Source organism: Notechis scutatus, chromosome Z (genome assembly GCF_049901735.1).
Source record: "Notechis scutatus isolate UNSWTSFEM ecotype Mainland chromosome Z, rNotScu1.2, whole genome shotgun sequence".
Taxonomy (NCBI): Eukaryota; Metazoa; Chordata; class Lepidosauria; order Squamata; family Elapidae; genus Notechis; species Notechis scutatus.
Genome location: NC_142025.1, coordinates 42851826 through 42870707, shown reverse-complemented (window position 1 = coordinate 42870707; position 18882 = coordinate 42851826). Strand labels below are relative to the sequence as shown.

Genomic DNA, 18882 nt, shown 5'->3' with positions numbered 1-18882 from the left:
AATAATTAAGCTGAAAATATAATTAAATGCCAAAGGGACAATAAAGATTTCTGGACACTAAAAAATCCTTTTTGTCTATAAGTAGGAAGGGAGAGGAAAAGAATAAGAGCAGGATCTGGAAGGAGGAGACTGCCTGGACTTCAAAAGAATTTAATGTAAAATCTCAATAAGACTTCTAAAAGATACATTTTAACTGGAACTTTGTAACTAAATAGTAACTCCAGGAAGAGAAAGTGAAAAAAGAAGAAAGTGTAAAAAGAAACAGCTTGTGTGTATTTGGATTGCTTGGTGACTTTGGGATTTTTGGATATTATATTTGAATGACTAAAAACAACTGGGTGGTTGTTTAAAAAAAATTACAATGGCACTATCTCTGGATGAACTGAAAATGGAATTTAAAAAATATAAAGAAGAGACACAAGAAGGGAAGGGCTCCTTTGGCTCCGTTTTTCAATTCTTAGAAATGGCAATTCGTAACTACGAGAAACAACAAGAAAAGACTACGCAACAAGATTGGGACAAAGAAGAAGCCATCTTTAATGAACAAGTAACTCTATCTGGGGAAGAAAGGGGAAAGGGGGGAAAGAGAATGGAGAATTTAAGACTTAAAAAAAACAACCAAAAAAGGGAAAAATAATTTGAAAAGTGGATATAATGTTGGAAAGCAACAGAAGAGGGGAATACAGAAGAGGAAAATGGAGGTGGAGAGACAGGGGGTAAAAAGGGGAGAGAGAAGAAGAAAGGGAAGAAGGAAAGGAAGAGAAGTTACAAAGGTTTGGAGCAAGATGTAAAGAAACAGGACCTATTCAGAGATAATGGGTGAAAATCTAACTGAAAAAGGGATTCTGTGAAGGTACATAAGATGGTATTTTTATATTTTTAATAGAAATAATGTTAGAAAATTGGAAACAACATATGATTAAAAAGAGGAATAAAATAGTCAGTGTAATTTAGTGAAATTTTTGTGAACAAAATAAATGAAATAAAATAAATGAGAGAATTGAATGAAGAAGGAACGGGAACATTTTAATTATTCAATGTTTTATAACATATAAGTGAAGTGGGGGGGAATTAACTATGGAAAGTTTTTAAGTGTTCCCATAGAAGTATGATATTTATCTGAAAAGTAATGTGTAAAATGTTAAGATTTAAATGAATATTAATATTAATGATAGAATTGAATTGGTATGGATTGTTGTTCTAATTATATTATACATTTAATAATTTTTTCTTTTTTTAAAATACAGTATGTAGTTTTAGAAAGTACCAAGCAGAATCCGAATGGAAGTTATGTATTATATTAAGTGTTATAATTTTAGGGGAAAGATATAAAGGCGTCATACTCCAATCAGTGATTACAGGAGAAATTTTGTTTAATGAGAAAAGATAGTAGTTGAAACAGGACAGACAAAGAATATAAGCACAATGATTTGAATTGAGATGAAATAAATAAAATAAAATTAAGAAAGTTAAAAGAGGGGAGAAGCTATATTGAAAATGTAGAATAGTAATAAGATATGGAATGGAATATAAAAATGAGCATGGACTTGAATTTGTGTCTGTACGAAGAGATGTAACCCGGGACTATGCTGCTTTCAAAAAAAGATGTTTATATTTTTTATGTTTTATGTTTTGTTTGTTTATGTTTGTTTTAAAAAATCAATAAAATTTTCAAAAAAAAAAAGATAAAAATTGCTTTGCCCAAAACAATTGGAAAACCATTAAAATTCAGAACCACTCTGCTCATGTTTTGTCTTTTGCAAAGAAACCAATGGTGAAAAGCAGGATGAAACACTTGACCTAATAGAAACATGGCCAGGGACTGTCTATTGACTTTTGAGTTAAAATCTCCCGAGCCAGAATTGCATCATAGGATACTGAACAACTATCAAAATTTTATTTACTACTTTTAAGACATTCTGGACAAATAATAAAAAGGGGAGTCACTGAAACAGAGCAAATGACTTAAAACTGGGGAAAGCGAGAGAAAAAACAACTTTTTTTTTTGAAAGACTGTGAACTTTATATAGATAGTCCTCAGCCCAAAATTTCTGTTGTTGAGCAAGACAGTAGTTAAGTGAATTTTGCTGCATTTTATAACCTTTCTTGCCAGTTGTTAAGTTCATATCGCAGATACTAAGGGAATCTGGCTTCCCAATTGACTTTGCTTGTCAGTAGATCACATAATGTGATCAAGTGGTCCTAGGACATTGCAATTTTCCTAAATATGAACCAGTTGCCAGGCATCCAAATTTTGATAATGTGGCTTTGGCGATGCTGCAACGGTCTTAAGTATGAAAAATAGTCATAAGTCACTTTTTCTGGTGATTTAACTTTGAATAGACATTAAACAAGTGGTTATAAATGAAGGACTACCTATCTAGAGATTTGGTGAAAGAAAACAAATGACATGATTCATGGATTTGAGGATTGAAAAATATGTGAAAAAAGTGACAGGTTGAAGGGATTTGTATAACATCTAAAAGGGAAGGACTATAAGATTATACTTATTTGTTGGAGAGAAGATTGGGACTTTCTGTTAAGGTATTTCATAACTTTAGTTTCTTTCTTGCACCTATTTCTTTTTTTTCCTTTCACCTTTACATTTGACTTCTACTGTATGTAAACTCTCAATAAATATAAATAAATAAAAAAGGAAGGAAAGTAGATATGGTGAACTACTGATCAGTCAATTTGACATTCAGATACTAAAATTCTAGAATTAGGGCTGGAATAGAGAAAGGTATTGAGAAATGGATTCTGTATTCTTAAAAAGCTTCTATTAATGACTTGGAAAAAGAGAAAGTGCTGCAGATCACACAAAATTGGATAGGACACTTAATATTCTAGAAGGCAGAAATAAGAACCAAAGCAATCTTGTTAAGTCAAGGAAACAGATGGGAAGCAAAAGATTTAGAAAGAGAAAAATGGAAAGTTATGCAATTAAAAAATAGAAATTAAATACACAGGTGATACCTGATAGTAGTACTTAAAAATACTTTGTAGTTGATTGCTAAACGAATATGAGTTAGGAGTGTGAAATAGCTTTAAAAAAGTAAACTATTTTAATTGCATCAGCAGAGGCATAGTTTTCAAATCACAGGAATTAATACTTTATTTCTTTAATCCCTACATCAAGTATTATATCCAGTTTTGTATAACAAAATTTAAGACCACCTGTATTATGTTCAGGAAGAGGAACAGGGATGATTGACGACTATAAATTAAGTCCAACTGAGTTTGACAGGAGCATGATTGTTTTACCTAAAGAAAAAGTGAAGGATAGCAATCCTCAAGAATGTGAAAGGATATCCAAGAAAAAAAGATCAAAATATCTTTATTATCATCCCAAATGCAGAATACAGAACATTGGATTTAAATTATATCAATTGTAATTGAATTTTAAATGTTTGAAAGAGTATAAATTTCAACTATTTAAGAATGGAACCAATTATCTGACAGGTTGGTAAGCAATCTACCATTTGATCCAGTTCTGAAAAGCAGGCTAAAAAGCTTGAACCTAATAGTCTGTAGAGATTCTCAGTCATCCAGGTCATAGTTGTCCCAAAGATGTTTTTTCAGGAGACAACTGGACTTTCTTGTTTTTTCCTTTTGAAGGTGTTTCACTTCTCAACCAAGATGCTTCTTCAGCTAAGGACAGTGGGGAATGGAAGAATTTATATTCCTTGCCAATTACCAGCTGCTAAATGTCTTCAAAACAAAAAACAAGAAAGTCCAGTTGCCTCCTGAGAAAGCAGGAGGGACTTTGGGACTTGAACCTAATAGAAATAGAGCCAGGGATTGTCTAGTGACTATAAGTTCAATAGATTCAAAGATCAAATCAAACAGAAATTGGACAGCTTCTCTATATCTTATTTCTGTAGTTTGATGGTCAAACTGGCTATTTCCAATACTTTCATTAGCCATACAGGAGCAAAATGGACTGATAGTTTTGCTTAATATAAGGCGATTTGGCTATCAAGGCATTCCTTCCATCAGATATATTTATTTATTTAGAAAGGCCTATATACCACTTTTTACTTGACCTTCCAGAGTAGTTTTCAAAGCCACAGTAAAAACCTAATAAATTTAATTACACACACACACACACAATCGCATATAGAATGTATTAAAGAGATTATTAAGTATATTTTTTTATATCTGCTTAGGCTTACAGTAGATGCCCTATTACTTAATGAGACTTACCTTAAGAAAACAGCCAAGGAATTTATACACTTTACATATTTCAAATGCTTGAGAAAATAAAAAAATGTTTTTGTAGCTTGCTATTAAAATAAGAACACTAGGAAGATACAATTGATAAAAAGAATGTTTCTGCATCCAATAGAATCGTGGTGAATATGATAAAATGCAGGTTAAATTTTATAACGGAGAAGAGATGTGGGTAGATAATATGGCATGATGTCATTAAATGAAAATCCTTGACAGTTCCTCTACTAAGGACTGATTCTTAAACATAACGTTGAGGATCTCAATATGGATGTCTCAACTGCGTTGTGCATGGAGTAACTTGTTCCTTCTTTCATTCAACAGGATCAAGACTTTTTTCCCTTTTTAAAGAGACTCCTAAGATCCACAAGATGGTATAATTCATGTTCAACAAAGAGAGAATTTGAAACCCAAGCATAAATACTGTGTGCTATGTTGTGGTAAATAAAAATTAATCATTCCAAAGACATACATAGTTAAGTCCAAGCATTTATATTTGGGGTGCACACTTCTCCAAAGAAATGCTTTTTCTACAATCTAGAATTCCTGTTCAACACTTTTGCATTTCATATATAGAATAGGGGGTTGGATAAAATTCAGAATAAAAATTAGCATAAAATACCCTGCGTTTGAATAACTTTTTGGATTAATACAATTCATAAGAATATAAGAGACAAATATTGAAAGATTTTCCAGTGCACTGTAAGTTTATTTCATTTACGATCATAATGATCTAAAACTAATTTTTAATTGCAAGTAAATGACAATGCTATAAACCGTACTATTATTTTAAAATAGTAGCCTGAAATTTTTTTAAGACCAATCAAAATGTGAGAACTTAGAATGGCTTAGAAAGGATAACAGCATTCACATGAATTTAATATATTTACTATATTAAATATGAATTCTACTTTTTTGAAAAAATGTGTGTATTTGTGTTCAGTTTTTCGATTATCACTATAGCAATCAACCAAATCAGAGGCAGAAGATTTTAAAACACAACATTATTCTGGCATTCTATATCATGTACTCAGAAGCCATCAAAAGCAGAAGAAAAGCAAAATAATTGAGGGGAGGGGGGGGTTGAAAATGAAACATTTGCCAGAAGGAAGCAGCTTTAACTCTGCAGTAGAGCAGATGTTTTGCATCATAAAGTCTAATGTTCAACCATAGTGCTTAAAAACAGGTAAAATGCCTGGAAAACAGAACTGGTCATAGTAACAATATTGCATAGTAACAATATTGAACTGCTTCCAAGTAATATAGCTTCAAACCCTTTAAATTTTTAACAACAGCAAGCTATGTTAAAATAAAAACTAACATCCCAAAATATCAATGTTATATTGCTATGTTATTTTACAAGCCTGGGAACAGGTTATGAATTAGAAAAAAAAACCCTATACTTTACATATAATCAATTAAATTTACTCCGAAGTTGTTGCTTTTAAAGCATTGAAAAGAAATACCTTTTACTAAAAAAAAACACAAAGAAAACATGTTAAGGTTTTGAGCCTAGGGTACCTAAGACAGCATCTCACCCTAATAGGATTGGCCTATCCACTGGTGACAGAAGAATCGGCATGCTGCAGACCCTGTTAGTCAAGGAATTCTAGTTGACAGGGTCCAGGAGAAGGGCCTTTTCTGCCATGATTTCCACCCTCTGGAACATCATGTTTGTTGAAAATGTGCCTCCATCCTCTTGACCCTGTCATAAGAATCTCAAAATCTGGCCATACCAATTGGCCATGGTGGAATTGATTAATGGTCTAGGAAGAAGATCCTACCCACCAGCCCATTATATTCTGGCTTTAAATTTAATCTTTGTTTATTTTAATATTTTTTTCATGTTTGGTTTTATGATCTTAAGTGCTTGACAATAAGATGGCTGGCATGTACATTTAATAAATAAAGGTGTATTTATCTTTTATTGGACTGTTTTCATATTTATTAGATATTTATTGTACACTGCCTTTTTATACAGGTGCCCTATAAATTTGATTATTAAATAATAAAACAACATTTTAAAAAGTATAGAATTTATTTGCTAAATAGTTACGTCTGGAACATTAATCTATTTAAATCAATCACTCGAAGAGTCTTTTATTAGTCAGATAGAAAGATAAGCAATACATTTTGAGGCTAGAATCTTCCTGAGATTCCTATGAGACAAAGTTTAGATATATTTATTGTCAGACTCACTTGCATTTTAACTTTTCCCTCCTTGCTGTTTGTTCTCTTTTAAAATTATAATTCCAATTATACTTATATTTCCAGAATTGAGATAAAATACAGTAAATGCTCCTTCTAAGGCATTTACTGAATCTGCTACTGCATTGGTAGCTGTGGCATACTTCCCAATGTTCAAGAAATGCCATGTGTCTCTGTGATTTCACTTTCATCACTTCATCTAGTTCTGTGGGCAAAAATAAAACTGCTGGCAACTCAGTCATCAAGACACTAAAAAAATTAAGAGCAGTTTGTCTCTTCAACAGTTTGTCTCTTCAACCTTTTGGCATGATCAAAACATTTTTTTCTGCAAAGGAATATATAAAACTTGGGTCCTTCGCTACGAGAAAAAGATGTAGCAACTCATGATTACTGAGGATGATTTATTATCTTTTTTCTTAAGCTACAATGTTGACCTCTTGATCACCATTGCTATATGTATTGTAGAAATATATTAAGGGGAAGCCATTAGTTAACATCAGAGGACTTTAAATTTGTCTGACAGCAGGCTTTGAAGTAATTGTGCATTTTGCATAGGAGTAGCTGTTCTAGCTAAGTGAGACATATCAGATTTGTTAGGAGAGAGTACAATTAATAAATGAAAAAATACTTATAATCATATACTACAAAGGAGAAAATACAGTATTATAATTTGGAAGCCATAAAAATGTTCTGGAACAGCCCATAATATAAAAACTATGACAAGATTTGCTTTATTAAACAAGATTGCTTTCTTTAAATAAATAAATAAACTTGCTTATGTTAGGTTTTGTGTGTGGGGGGGGGGGGGGGAAATGTCCAGAAAAAAATACAGTATATTAGCGAGATGATTCGTTGCTGGTTTTGAAATTGGGGTGAGGGGCCAGACCCAGACCCAGTGAAAATACATGATCCAAATTGGAAACAATCAGTGCAATACAGCTCACATTTTGTAGCAGAAAACCTAGAGAATGCCGAAAGCTCCAATTTGAACTCAAGATGGATGGATGATCAGAACTAAGAAAATATAAACAGGCATCAAACCTCTTGAACATCTGGATACTGACCTCTGTATAGCCCAAAGAATCCTTCATAACGTAGCACTTTCTTGAAGCAATCAAAGCTACTCTTGTACATTAGCTCTCCAACAAATGAGCCAGTGGAGCGCTGGTTCTGCATTCGTGTTTTCACCAGATCAATTGGATACACAGCAGTGGCTCCAACCGCTGTTAAATAAGGAGGAAAGAAAGCCTCTGTATTAAGCCTCACAGCCTCAGGTTTATTTAGAGTTCATAAACTGCATGAGGGACTAAACCAGAACATAATATTTAATCCTCCCCGCTCTGAAACGCCCTCCCCCATTTTTCTTCATCCTATGCAATATCATACTTTTTCTGAATTTCAACTATTTTATTCTTCTGCCCTTGGCTTTTATTTGAGAGGAATAAAAAAGGTGAAAATTGTACAAAATGTTAGGGATTAATGACAAAAAGCGTAGGGGAGAACGTCTTCTGCCTTTCCTGGAAGCTCCCATTTCAAGATCAATTTCTTTTGCTTGAGTTATGAGTCAAAACTGATGACAACCTCCCCCCCCTCCAGGATCTGAACCCAAACTGCATGGGTTTTAGCAATCATTCATTTAACAACCAGTCATAAGAAAAGTGCTGTTTTTAAAGTTAATTAAGGACAAACCAAATATCCTTTTTCTCTGTTAACTTTTAGTTTAATGAACAGATGAAAATAAGAATGAAACAAAGGACTTTACAACTAAGATGTTATATATTAAGAATGACACTATATAACATATTATATATTAATTATATATATATATATATATATATATATATATATATATATATATATATATATATATATATATATATATATATATATTAGAAGTAGAATTCTTTATTGGTCAAGTGTAATTGGACACACAAGGAATTTGTCTTGGTGCAAGTACTCTCAGTATACATAAAAGAAAAGATACATTCGTCAAGAGTCAGGAATCATGAGGTACAACACTTAATGATAGTCATTAGGGTACAATAAGCAATCAAATCACACTAGGAAACAGTCAATATATAATATATATAAATCAATATATATAAATCGTAAGGATACAAGCAACAAAGTTACAGTCATACAATCACAAGTGGGAGGGGATGGGTGATAAGGGATGATAAGATTATAGTAGTGCAGACTTTGTAAATAGTTGAACAGTGTTGAGGGAATTATTTGTTTAGCAGAGTGATGGTTTTCGGGGGAAAACTGTTCTTGTATCTAGGTGCTCTGGTGTGCAGTGCTCTGTAGCATCATTTTGAGGGAAGGGGTTAAAACAGTTTATGTCCGGGATGTGAGGGGTCTGTAAATATTTTCACAGCCCTCTTTTTGACTCGTGCAGTATACAGGTCCTTGATTGAAGGCAGGTGGGTAGTAATTGTTTTTTCTGCAGTCTTAATTATCTTCTAAAGTCTGTGTCTGTCCTGTTGGGTTGCAGAACCAAACCAGACAGTTATAGAGGTGCAGATGATAGACTCAATAATTCCTCTGTAGAACTGTATCAGCAGCTCCTTGGGCAGTTTGAGCTTGAGTTGGCGCAGAAAGAACGTTCTTTGTTGTGCTTTTTTGATGACGTTTTTGATGTTAGGTGTCCATTTTAGGTCATGTGATATAGTAGAACCTAGAAATTTGAAGGTCTCTCCTGTTGATACTGTGTTGTCTAGTATTGTAACAGGTGGTAGTATGGGAGGGTTTCTTCTAAAGTCTACCACCATTTCTACGGTTTTGAGTGTGTTCAGTTCCAGATTGTTCCAGTTATACCACGAGGCAAGTTGTACAACCTCATGTCTGTATGCAGATTCGTCACTGTCTCGAAAGAGACCAATCACTGTTGTGTTATCAGAAAACTTCAGTATTTTAACAGATGGATCATTTGAGATGCAGTCATTGGTATATAGGGAAAAGTGGAGAAAGCACACAGCCTTGGGGGGGGGGGGGCTGTGCTAATTGTACAGGTATCAGATGTAATTCTGCCTAGCTTTACCTGCTGCTTCCTGTCTGTTAGGAAGCTTATGACCCACTTGCAAGTGTGTTCAGGTACCGCTAGTTGGTTTAATTTACTTAGAAGAATGTCTGGTATTGAATGCTGAACTTAAGTCTACAAAGAGGACCCTTGTGTAGGTATTTGGAGATTCAAGGTATTGTAGGATGTAGTGCAGAACAATACTAACAGCATCATCTGTCGATCTATTTGCTCGGTATGCAAACTGCATGGGATCTAACAGCAGATCCGTGATGGTTTTCAGGTGGGACAGCACAAGCCTTTCAAAGATTTTCATGACTACAGATCTTAGAGCAATGGGTCTGTAGTAATTCAGTTCCTTGATGGAGGGTTTCTTTGGCACTGGGATGATAGTAGAGCGTTTGAAGCAGGAAGGAACATAGCACATCTCTAGTGATCTATTGACGATTCGGGTGAAGATGGGGGCCAATTGGTCAGCACAGACTTTTAAGCAAAAAGAAGTTATCTTGTCTGGCATTGGTGCTTTTCCTGGCTTTTGTCTGTAAAGATCTTACATTTCTTTGTCTGTGATCATGAGAGGTTGTGAACCCAAAGGTTGGGGTCAGTTGCAGGAGGCCTGGCTGTTATTGGTGTGTTTGAGATGGAAGTTGTGGAGATAGATGGCTGTAGTTTCCTTTCAAACCTGCAGTAAAACATATTCAGCTCATTTGCTAGTTGTTGCTTTCCTTCTGCCTGAGAAGGAGGTTTGCTGTTGCCGGTGAGGCTTTTAAGAGTTTTCCACATGTTTGCTGGTTCATTTGTTGAGAATTGATTCTTTAACTTTTCAGAGTCGCTTCTTTTTGCTGCTCTGATCTCTCTTAATATGTTTCTGGCCTGATTGTATAGCACTCTATCACCTTTTCTGTAGGCTTCCTCTTTGGAATGACATAGCTGCTTAAGTGTAGCTGTGAACCAAGGTTTATTGTCACTATGTATTTGCAGGGTCCTTGTTGGTACACATAAGTCTTTGCAGAAGCTAACATATGATGTTACAGTATCTGTGAGCTCATCTAGGTCTGCAGAGGTATCTTCAAAAACATTCCAATCAGTGCAATCAAGGCAAACCTGGAGCTTCATCTTTGCCTCATCAGACCAAGTCCTCACTGATTTAATTGTTGGTTTCACATATACATATACAATTAGTCCTCGACTTACAATTCATTTAGTGATTGTTCAAAGTTACAATGGTACTGAAAAAAGGGACTTATGACTATTTTTCAAACTTACGATCATTGCAGTATCCCCACGGTCACATGATTACAATTCAGAAGCTTGGCCATTGATTCATAATTGTGACAGTCACAAAGTCCTGGGATTATGTGATCCACCTTTTGCGACTTTCTGACAAGCAAAGTCAATGAGGAAGCTGGATGCACTTAACAACCCGTGTTATTAACTTAATGACTGCAGCAATTCACTTAAGAAACTGTAGCAAGAATAGTAGTAAAATAGGGCAAAGCTCCCTTAACAAATGTCTTGCTTAACAACATAAATATTGGGCTCAATTGTAGTTGTAAGTCGAGGACTACCTGTACACGTACAATATATATATATACGTGTATGTATACACACACAAACAGACACACTTATCATATATACATATACACCTATTATAATAATTAGTATTATACTAGTTGGCATACACTATGTACAAATTCAATTCTACCAGTATCACCAAGCAGGCCACGAAAGTAAGGTATCAATTTTGCCAACTGAAAAAAAGAATACTCCAAATATTAACTAGTCAGTAACTAATATGCTGCCACCTTTTCTGTTGCCAAACCAATGTGTCTGAAGTGTTTGCTGTTCCTTGCTGCTTGTTATTTTATGGTTGTTAATCTTATTACTCTAAGCAGGCTGTAATCCATATAATCTCCTGAATGAAGTGGTATGTAAGTCTCAGTAAATAAAAGCAGAGAGCCTGGTATAGGATGGTTAAAGGAACCAAGCTGAAAATAACCATAAATTCTAGTCCCCAATAGGCACAAAGTCAGCTGCATGACCTTGGGCCAGCCTATCTGTCAATTCTCGGAAGAAGGCAATGGCAAACCATTTTCCAAAATCTTGCCAGGACTTGTACAGGCAGTGGCCAGTAGTCAAAATAACTCAAACAGAAAAATAATAGTAATAACAACAATAAAATAAGCTTTTTTTTTTAAAAGGAATAATAGCACAGAGATAATTCTGAGTGTCAGAAGAGGAACAGCTTGTTATTATTCTTGTATTTTTACTCCCAAAGAAAAGAATAGGAATCTATGGTATTTTCCCTTCAGGTAAAAGAAAAAAAACCTACTTGCCCTGGCTTGTTCATAGTCTGAGTTGGGGACATTGGCACTATTCACGCAGTTGCCTCAATATTTCAAGCTGTTCCTTCTGAGCATATTCAGGGGCACAGGAATCTGATGACGGTTATGTGAATAAAATGGAGCATTCTGGTGCGGGGAGGAAAGGCTTGGCTGAAATAAATTCTGAACAGGAATACTGCATACAATTACAAGTGGACCGACCCAGGCCCATTTGGATTTTAATGAAAAGGAGCTAAATGTTAAAAAGTAAATCAATAATCAATCCATCAGTCAATCAGGGAAGAATCCAAATAGCTAAGGTCAAATTATTTCTGATGCAATGACAATAAGATGAAAAGCTTTGTGTTAAAAAAAAAAAAAAAAGGATAATGAAGGTCGAAAGCTGCAACGGGGGGGGGGGGAGTCAAGCTAATATTTCTGTCATTCATTCATTAGTTCACTAACCTCCAGCAACTGAACCAAGGGCAAATCTGTATGCAGATTCTGCTATCTGAATGAGAACAGGTCGAGCCACATCAGTTGGAGCTTGCTGCAAGATTTCAAATTTAGAGAAAAGATTTGGGTTAGTGAAAGGGAAGAGGAGGAGGAAGAGGAGAAGGAATAGAAGGAGAAGAAGGAGAAAAGTCAGATTAATATAGAATATATAAGCAATATTTTAACAGCAAAAAAGATACAAAGACAAACATTTCATCCTAAAATGTACCATTCTTGAACCATTGAGACATGCTGAGGTTCAGTAAGGTGGCTACAACATGGACTATCAAGCTGGCTTGAGGTGCTAACGCAATTTATGTTTATTTCATTTGGTGTAAAAAGTAAGCATTGTTCAACTGAAGCCAAAGTGGCCTTGTCCCCATAATTATTGCTAATTTTACAGACAAACTCTTTCAAGTTTGGGGCTATTTGCACCTAAAAGAAAATCCAACATGTCCATTATCTCTGTATTCCATTTACTATATATCTGATTTGCTTGAAAAGTTTTTTCCATAAAAATAAGTCAAAACTTGGGGCATGATTGGAAATAAATGATTTTCCTCCACTAATTTTCATTATTTGGTTTGTGCAGCTCTGGGAATGTATGGGGAAAGAGTTTTAAAATCTGCAAGGAACTTAAGGGAACAGTGCTATGAAAAGGTAGGAGGAACGAGGTAGTTTAAAAGAGTTGTAAGGGACCTTGGAGATCTTCTAGTCCAACCCCCTGCTCAGGCAGGAAACCCTATACCATGTCAGACAAATAGTTGTCCAAACTCTTCTTAAAAACTTCCAGTTTTGGAGCATCCATAACTTCTAAAGGCAAGTTATTCTACTGATTAATTATTCTAACTGTCAGAAAACCTTAGTTCTAGGTTGCTTCTGTGCTTGAATAGTTTTCATCCATTGCTTCTTGTCCTGTCTTCAGGACAACAATTTCACAAAAGAAATTTAATGCAATTTCTTAAATTAAACTAATCATATATTTATTATTTATTTATATAGCCACCCATCTTATTGAAAGTGGCAGTCCACAACAATAAGATAAAAATAACAATATAAAAAACTGCAAATATAAAAATTCATATTAATGAATAGCCTACAAATCAAAGATAGCAATCCTAGACAACAAGAAGGATAAAAATGTCCACCTCAACAGTTGAGCCATCTCAAGAAATCTTAGTTTATTGTTCAGTTTATTACAGGTTGGCCAGTTATTTAATCTTAATCAGAAACAAGACTTTAACATTAGAATTTGCCTGTAACCAATAAAAACTGCTTTAAAATTGGTGAAATTAATAAAGTAATTTGACTTACACTATTAAAATGCTTTTTAAAGATTTATAAACATATTAGTTGAAATCCATATCAGTGAAATTCCAATTAGATCCAGAATATTACATGTGTTATTTTTTTAAAGTTTGTTTTTGTTGCATAAAATTCTGACATTTAATTTTCACAGTCAGGCAAAAGGAAGTTGTTTTACACTTGCTTCATCTATCTTGCCCTGTCTTCATTGACTAAGAGTGGTTTCTAAGTTCCAGATGGGCATTATTTCTAACTTTGTGTGGAGAAACCATGCAAAATTGGCATATCTGTCAAACTCTATTTTATTCAGGGTCATATTTTTCCAACATATTCATCAAATTTTCTGCAACATCTATGTTACTATTTTCTACGTACAAATTTTCAGTATGCATTTTCATGTGTACTTTCTGACATATGCTTAATCTTGCGTGCAGATTTCTCAGCATACCCATTTTTTGCATATAATTTTTAATTTTTCCCGATAAAATGCCTTCTCTGTACTCTAGAAAGAGTACAGAGAAGAGCAACCAGGATGATTAGGGGACTGGAGACTAAAACATATGAAGAACAGTTACAGGAACTGGCCTTGTCTAGTCTAGTAAAGAGAAGGACCATGGGAGACATGATAGCAGTCTTCCAATATCTGAGGGGCTGCCACAGAGAGGAAAGGGTCAAGCTATTTTCTAAAGCACCTGTAGGCCAGACAAGGAATAATGGATGGAAACTAAGCAAGGAGATATTTAACCTGGAAATAAGGAGAACAGTGAGAACAATCAACGGTGAGAACAATCAACCAATGGAACAGCTTGCCCTCGGAAGTTGTGGGAGCGCCATTACTTGAGATTTTCAAGAAGAGATTGGACTGCCATTTGTCAGAAATGGTGTAGGGTCTCCCGCTTGGGTAGGGGGTTGGACCAGATGACCTACAAGGTCCCTTCCAACTCTGATTATCTGTTATCTGTTATCTTATCCTTACATCACCTATGTATTTTTAGTTTTAGAAAAATGCATTGCAATATTCAGAAAAAGTATAACTATCAAAGTATGATGTTGTGGTTTGGTTCTAGGATCTGTATAGGTTTGGGAAGTTCAAATAAGTTGAAATCATATAAATTTCTTACCTATTTTCACATATAAAGCTTCCCAGGAGGTATGGCTGGGGAAGACGATGAAAAATCCCCCTGAGTATGTAAAGCCTTTGTTAGGCTTAGAACGTTTTCCCAGATTATAGGAACATTCCATTTGTAGCTTATGCTATGTAGTTTGTAATGCATTTTTTGTTGTTATTTTGAATCTAAGTTGATCTCTCTCTCTCTCTCACACACACACACACACAAAATTCTCTATTCAGGAGGCCTCACAGTGCCAGCTTCAAGGATTAGTAACATACATAGAAAATTTTGATGTCACAAGAAAGAAATATTGGATCTACAACCTTTCATGAATAGAATATTTATAGAGTTGGACATTTACAAAATACTTTGGAAATCATGGAATTAGGGACTAGAATATACCTTGGAGATGATATGTCTCATTTTTCTCATAGTACAATCCCCAAACGTGGCTGCCAGACCTCCCTTTAAATATGCCCATCATATGGGAATCTACCAAGTTCTCAGGCTCCCCTTAATTCTCTCCTCTCCGTGTTATATGTTTTTAATTAGTTGGCTGATTGGTTGGTAGTTTTCAGTTTTCTTATCATCCTCGTAATTCTTCTTTAGCTTTCTGATATATTTGTGTATAACCCTAGAACCAGACAAGACTGGATAGGGGAAACCCTTATTTTTACCCTTATAACTAATACTGATTAGGCTGGTGCTATTATTTTTTGAAAAATGGACGCTGAAGGATTGATAGTGCAGCTTAATTTGTCTTATTTTTTTATATCAGCCACATCTCACCTTTGGCTCACAGTCATCATGTGATCTACTCAGACCAATTCTCTTGCAGTAAACTTGCATTCTTGGCATCTAAATGCAGAAGTTTACCTGTATCTCCATTGAATGTCATTTCTGCCCCTATTACAATTCTTTAGAATATTGATTCTATTATTATCTATTACCATTTCTCCTTGCTTTATATCATTCTCAAGTTTAGGAAATAGCACAAGACTCAGTAAGGAATCCTTATATTTTCTACTAATGATGATGAGACAAAAAATGAAATATTTTGAGGACAGTAACTTCAACATTGTTGAACCAGCTAATATAGGAGTATCCAACCAATATGCTACCATTTTGTCAACAGGATGTCATGGGATATTTTGCAGTAACTTTTAGATACTCCCTTGCTCCCAATCCATTATTGCTTCTATTATTGACAAAGGTACATTCTAAAATTATTTTTAGCATTTAATTCATTGTGAATCTTTACATTTAATTATTTCTTATTATAGCTTACAGAGGGGCTGAAAAAATGGAAAAGATGGTAGAAGGCAAGTCAATAAAAATTGTCACAAAGCCCACAACTGAGCCCAGGTAGACAAAAACTTTCCTTAAATTAGAAATGAGAAAAATTCCTAATATGATTTTGAAGATTCTGTATTTACCCCAAGGGAGCATTAAAATACATATCAATCCAGGCTAGTATTACTTTGTTTTGGCACTTTTTTTAGTTAATATGTTCCTTCTATACCCCATACATGTTCCTTTTGAATTTCAATTTATCAGGAAACTCCTTGTATTGTACATCATGGCTTTTAAGTGGAAATACCAAAGACTGTGCCCTCAAATTCAATATTTGTCCCACTGGTCCCAAACTTCTTTTGCCTTTCACAATTCCCAGCTACTGAATTCTGTCCAACCCTAGTGATATCTATAGCAGTTTTCAATATGGGCTCCATTTAATATCTCTAGTCTTTAATCTTTGGGTAATCTTTCATACAGGTTTTCTGAGTAAATTGTAAAAAACCATTCTCCTATCATACTCACTTCTGAAGCAAAGCTAAAAATATACTGTTGTTGTAGGGTGATTTTGGGAGGGAGGAGGCAGCCAAGTAAGGAGGGCCTGGCTCAAGGCCTATTACACCCAAAAATGTAGCCTATATCAACTCATTGTGGTCAAACTGGCGTCTGTGCTCAGACTCAGAGCAGGGAGGGTGGGGGAACCTTCCAAGCTCTCAACATACAGAATTTGGTTTGACTTAAGTGATAGCTTTAGAAAAACAGAACTACACCCAGGTCTGTGTCAGTTTTCAATATATATAGCAGACCAATATAAAAATTTAGAAGTTGGCAAAGACATTTTCATTGTCTTTTGCATCATATCATCTCTATAAAAATACAAATTAAGATTTCAGAAAAAAATCATATGATCTTAAATTATTGTAAACTAGTTTTGAGGGAGTATACAAAATGCCAAAATCGTACATAAATTTACCTATAAATTTGTTTCATGGTTGAGTGATACTATTTCAATGAAATAGAACTACTCAGTTTTATATAATCCACAAAAACAATAGGTATAGTTACACTACAACAGAGTCTGAACTTTACATAAGAAAGGACTGCACAAGGTAAAAATAATATCTGCATCATCCTTTTGCATCTTGTGTTACCTGTCTCTGAGCCTCAACAAGATTGTAGGGTAAAGTTCCTTCTTCCAAAGGTGCAATTCTTTCAATATCAGCCATTGTCATACGTCTGGAAAAACAAGCAATCAAAAAAATTAATTTTGTATCAACTATTATCAAAAAATAAAATACCTGCAATAGTGGGCGGTATTTTGTTCAACCATACCGTTTCATATTTTTCTTCCACAGCAAAGAAAAGGGTAATTTCAACTTACCCCCGTGGCTCATATAAATCTGCTAACTGGAACAAGATGTCAACTTCCATGGGTGTAACCTGGCCAAATTTCTGAGCTGCCAGAACAAACTCCTCTGCAACAGAAGAAGGGGTTGGGGTGTGGAATATAGAAGGGAAAACTAATCAAACAACAAGGAGACCAATCCACAAAGGTCCCAAGAATCACCAACATTTAGCATGAAACCAATATGCTATAAAAGAAGGGGAGGGAAATACCACAAATGGTGTGCCTGCCACTGTGTAAATGTATGTTTAAATACTCTATCCATCGTGCAAAAAAGAAAAACAGTCTGCCTTTACAGCTTAGTGCTAACAGCAGGATTTAGGATATTTGACATACGGTATCAATCAGTTGTGGGCCAGAATGGAAAAAGAGAGAGAGAGAGAAGAGAAAGAGACAGATATGTGGAACGTTGCTTCCATGTGCGTCCCAGTAGGTTATATTAATGGAGGTTTGGCACTACAGAGGGAGTTCTCTATAAAAGCGGTTAGACAGAGCTGATAACATCTTGTTCCAGGCTTGTAGATCAGCTTACTGCAATGCCAGTACAACTTTATGGAATTCTTTAACAATCCTTGAAGGTCACTTTAATAGGCTGCCAATTTGGCATCAACCCCAGGAAGTTTTTATACTTGAAAAACATATTTGCATTCACTGTTCACTCGTTGTGCAGCCCTATTTAAGAACTATGATCTTTAAAAATAAAAAGTTAAGTCAAAGTAGATTTACCAGTTAATTGTAACAGATGAGTGCAACTAGAAAAAGGAAAGCACACAAATAATAGTCACATGGAATTATTTTTACGTTCAGAAAATATTTTTATATTATTTATCATGGAATATCAGATGAGGAAATGTTTATCAATGTTTACCTATCCCACTGACATCTTGAAAAGATGAGGAAAATGGAACATCTCCTCCCCCCTTAAAAATTCATTATTGAATTGCAACTAACCTTTGGTAACTTCCACTTTTTTTCTATGTCCAGCCAAAGTACTATAGATTTTTCTAATAAGTTCCATATTATTAAGAAGGCTATTAAATCCATTAAAATAGGAAAAACTGACTTGATGAGAAGTAGTACCTCCAGCAGCCTAGAACAGAGCGAGTAATGAGAAAAGCAGGAAGAGAAAAAGAAGATATTAGATTGAAGTTTTTATTTCAATCATATAATTTGAATATATTTCAAGTACGGGGGAGGGCTTGTGGAAGACACCAATGGAAGTAGCAAAGGATTTTTAAAATACAAAATTTAAAAAAGACCATAATAGATTCTTAGGTTACTGAAGTTAATCATGACCAGCATACAAACTTTCCCCCCTGTTCCAGTGAAACCTAAACAAATACATATGCAGAATTATAACATAGCCAGTGATAATTTACAGAGTTCAAGTTTCAATTCTGTTGCAGTCAAAAAATATTATAGTGTGCTTTATTTCCTTTAATGAGAAAATATTAACAGTTTAAAAATGCAAATAAATGTACATTTATTAGA

At 34.6% G+C, this 18882-nt stretch overlaps 1 protein-coding gene across 4 annotated transcripts in view; it reads right to left on the bottom strand.

Annotated features, from left to right (window-relative positions):
• SLC25A13 (solute carrier family 25 member 13) overlaps nucleotides 1–18882 on the bottom strand; it is a 160020-nt gene that overhangs the window by 34419 nt on the left and 106719 nt on the right. For all 4 annotated transcript variants that reach the window (XM_087945407.1, XM_087945406.1, XM_087945408.1 and 1 more), the window contains 5 exons: nucleotides 18343–18481; nucleotides 17368–17461; nucleotides 17138–17222; nucleotides 12247–12331; nucleotides 7503–7661 (listed from right to left, as the gene is read on the bottom strand). In XM_087945407.1, coding sequence (XP_087801533.1) covers nucleotides 7503–7661; nucleotides 12247–12331; nucleotides 17138–17222; nucleotides 17368–17461; nucleotides 18343–18481 — 562 coding nt within the window. The remainder of the gene's footprint in view (nucleotides 1–7502; nucleotides 7662–12246; nucleotides 12332–17137; nucleotides 17223–17367; nucleotides 17462–18342; nucleotides 18482–18882) is intronic.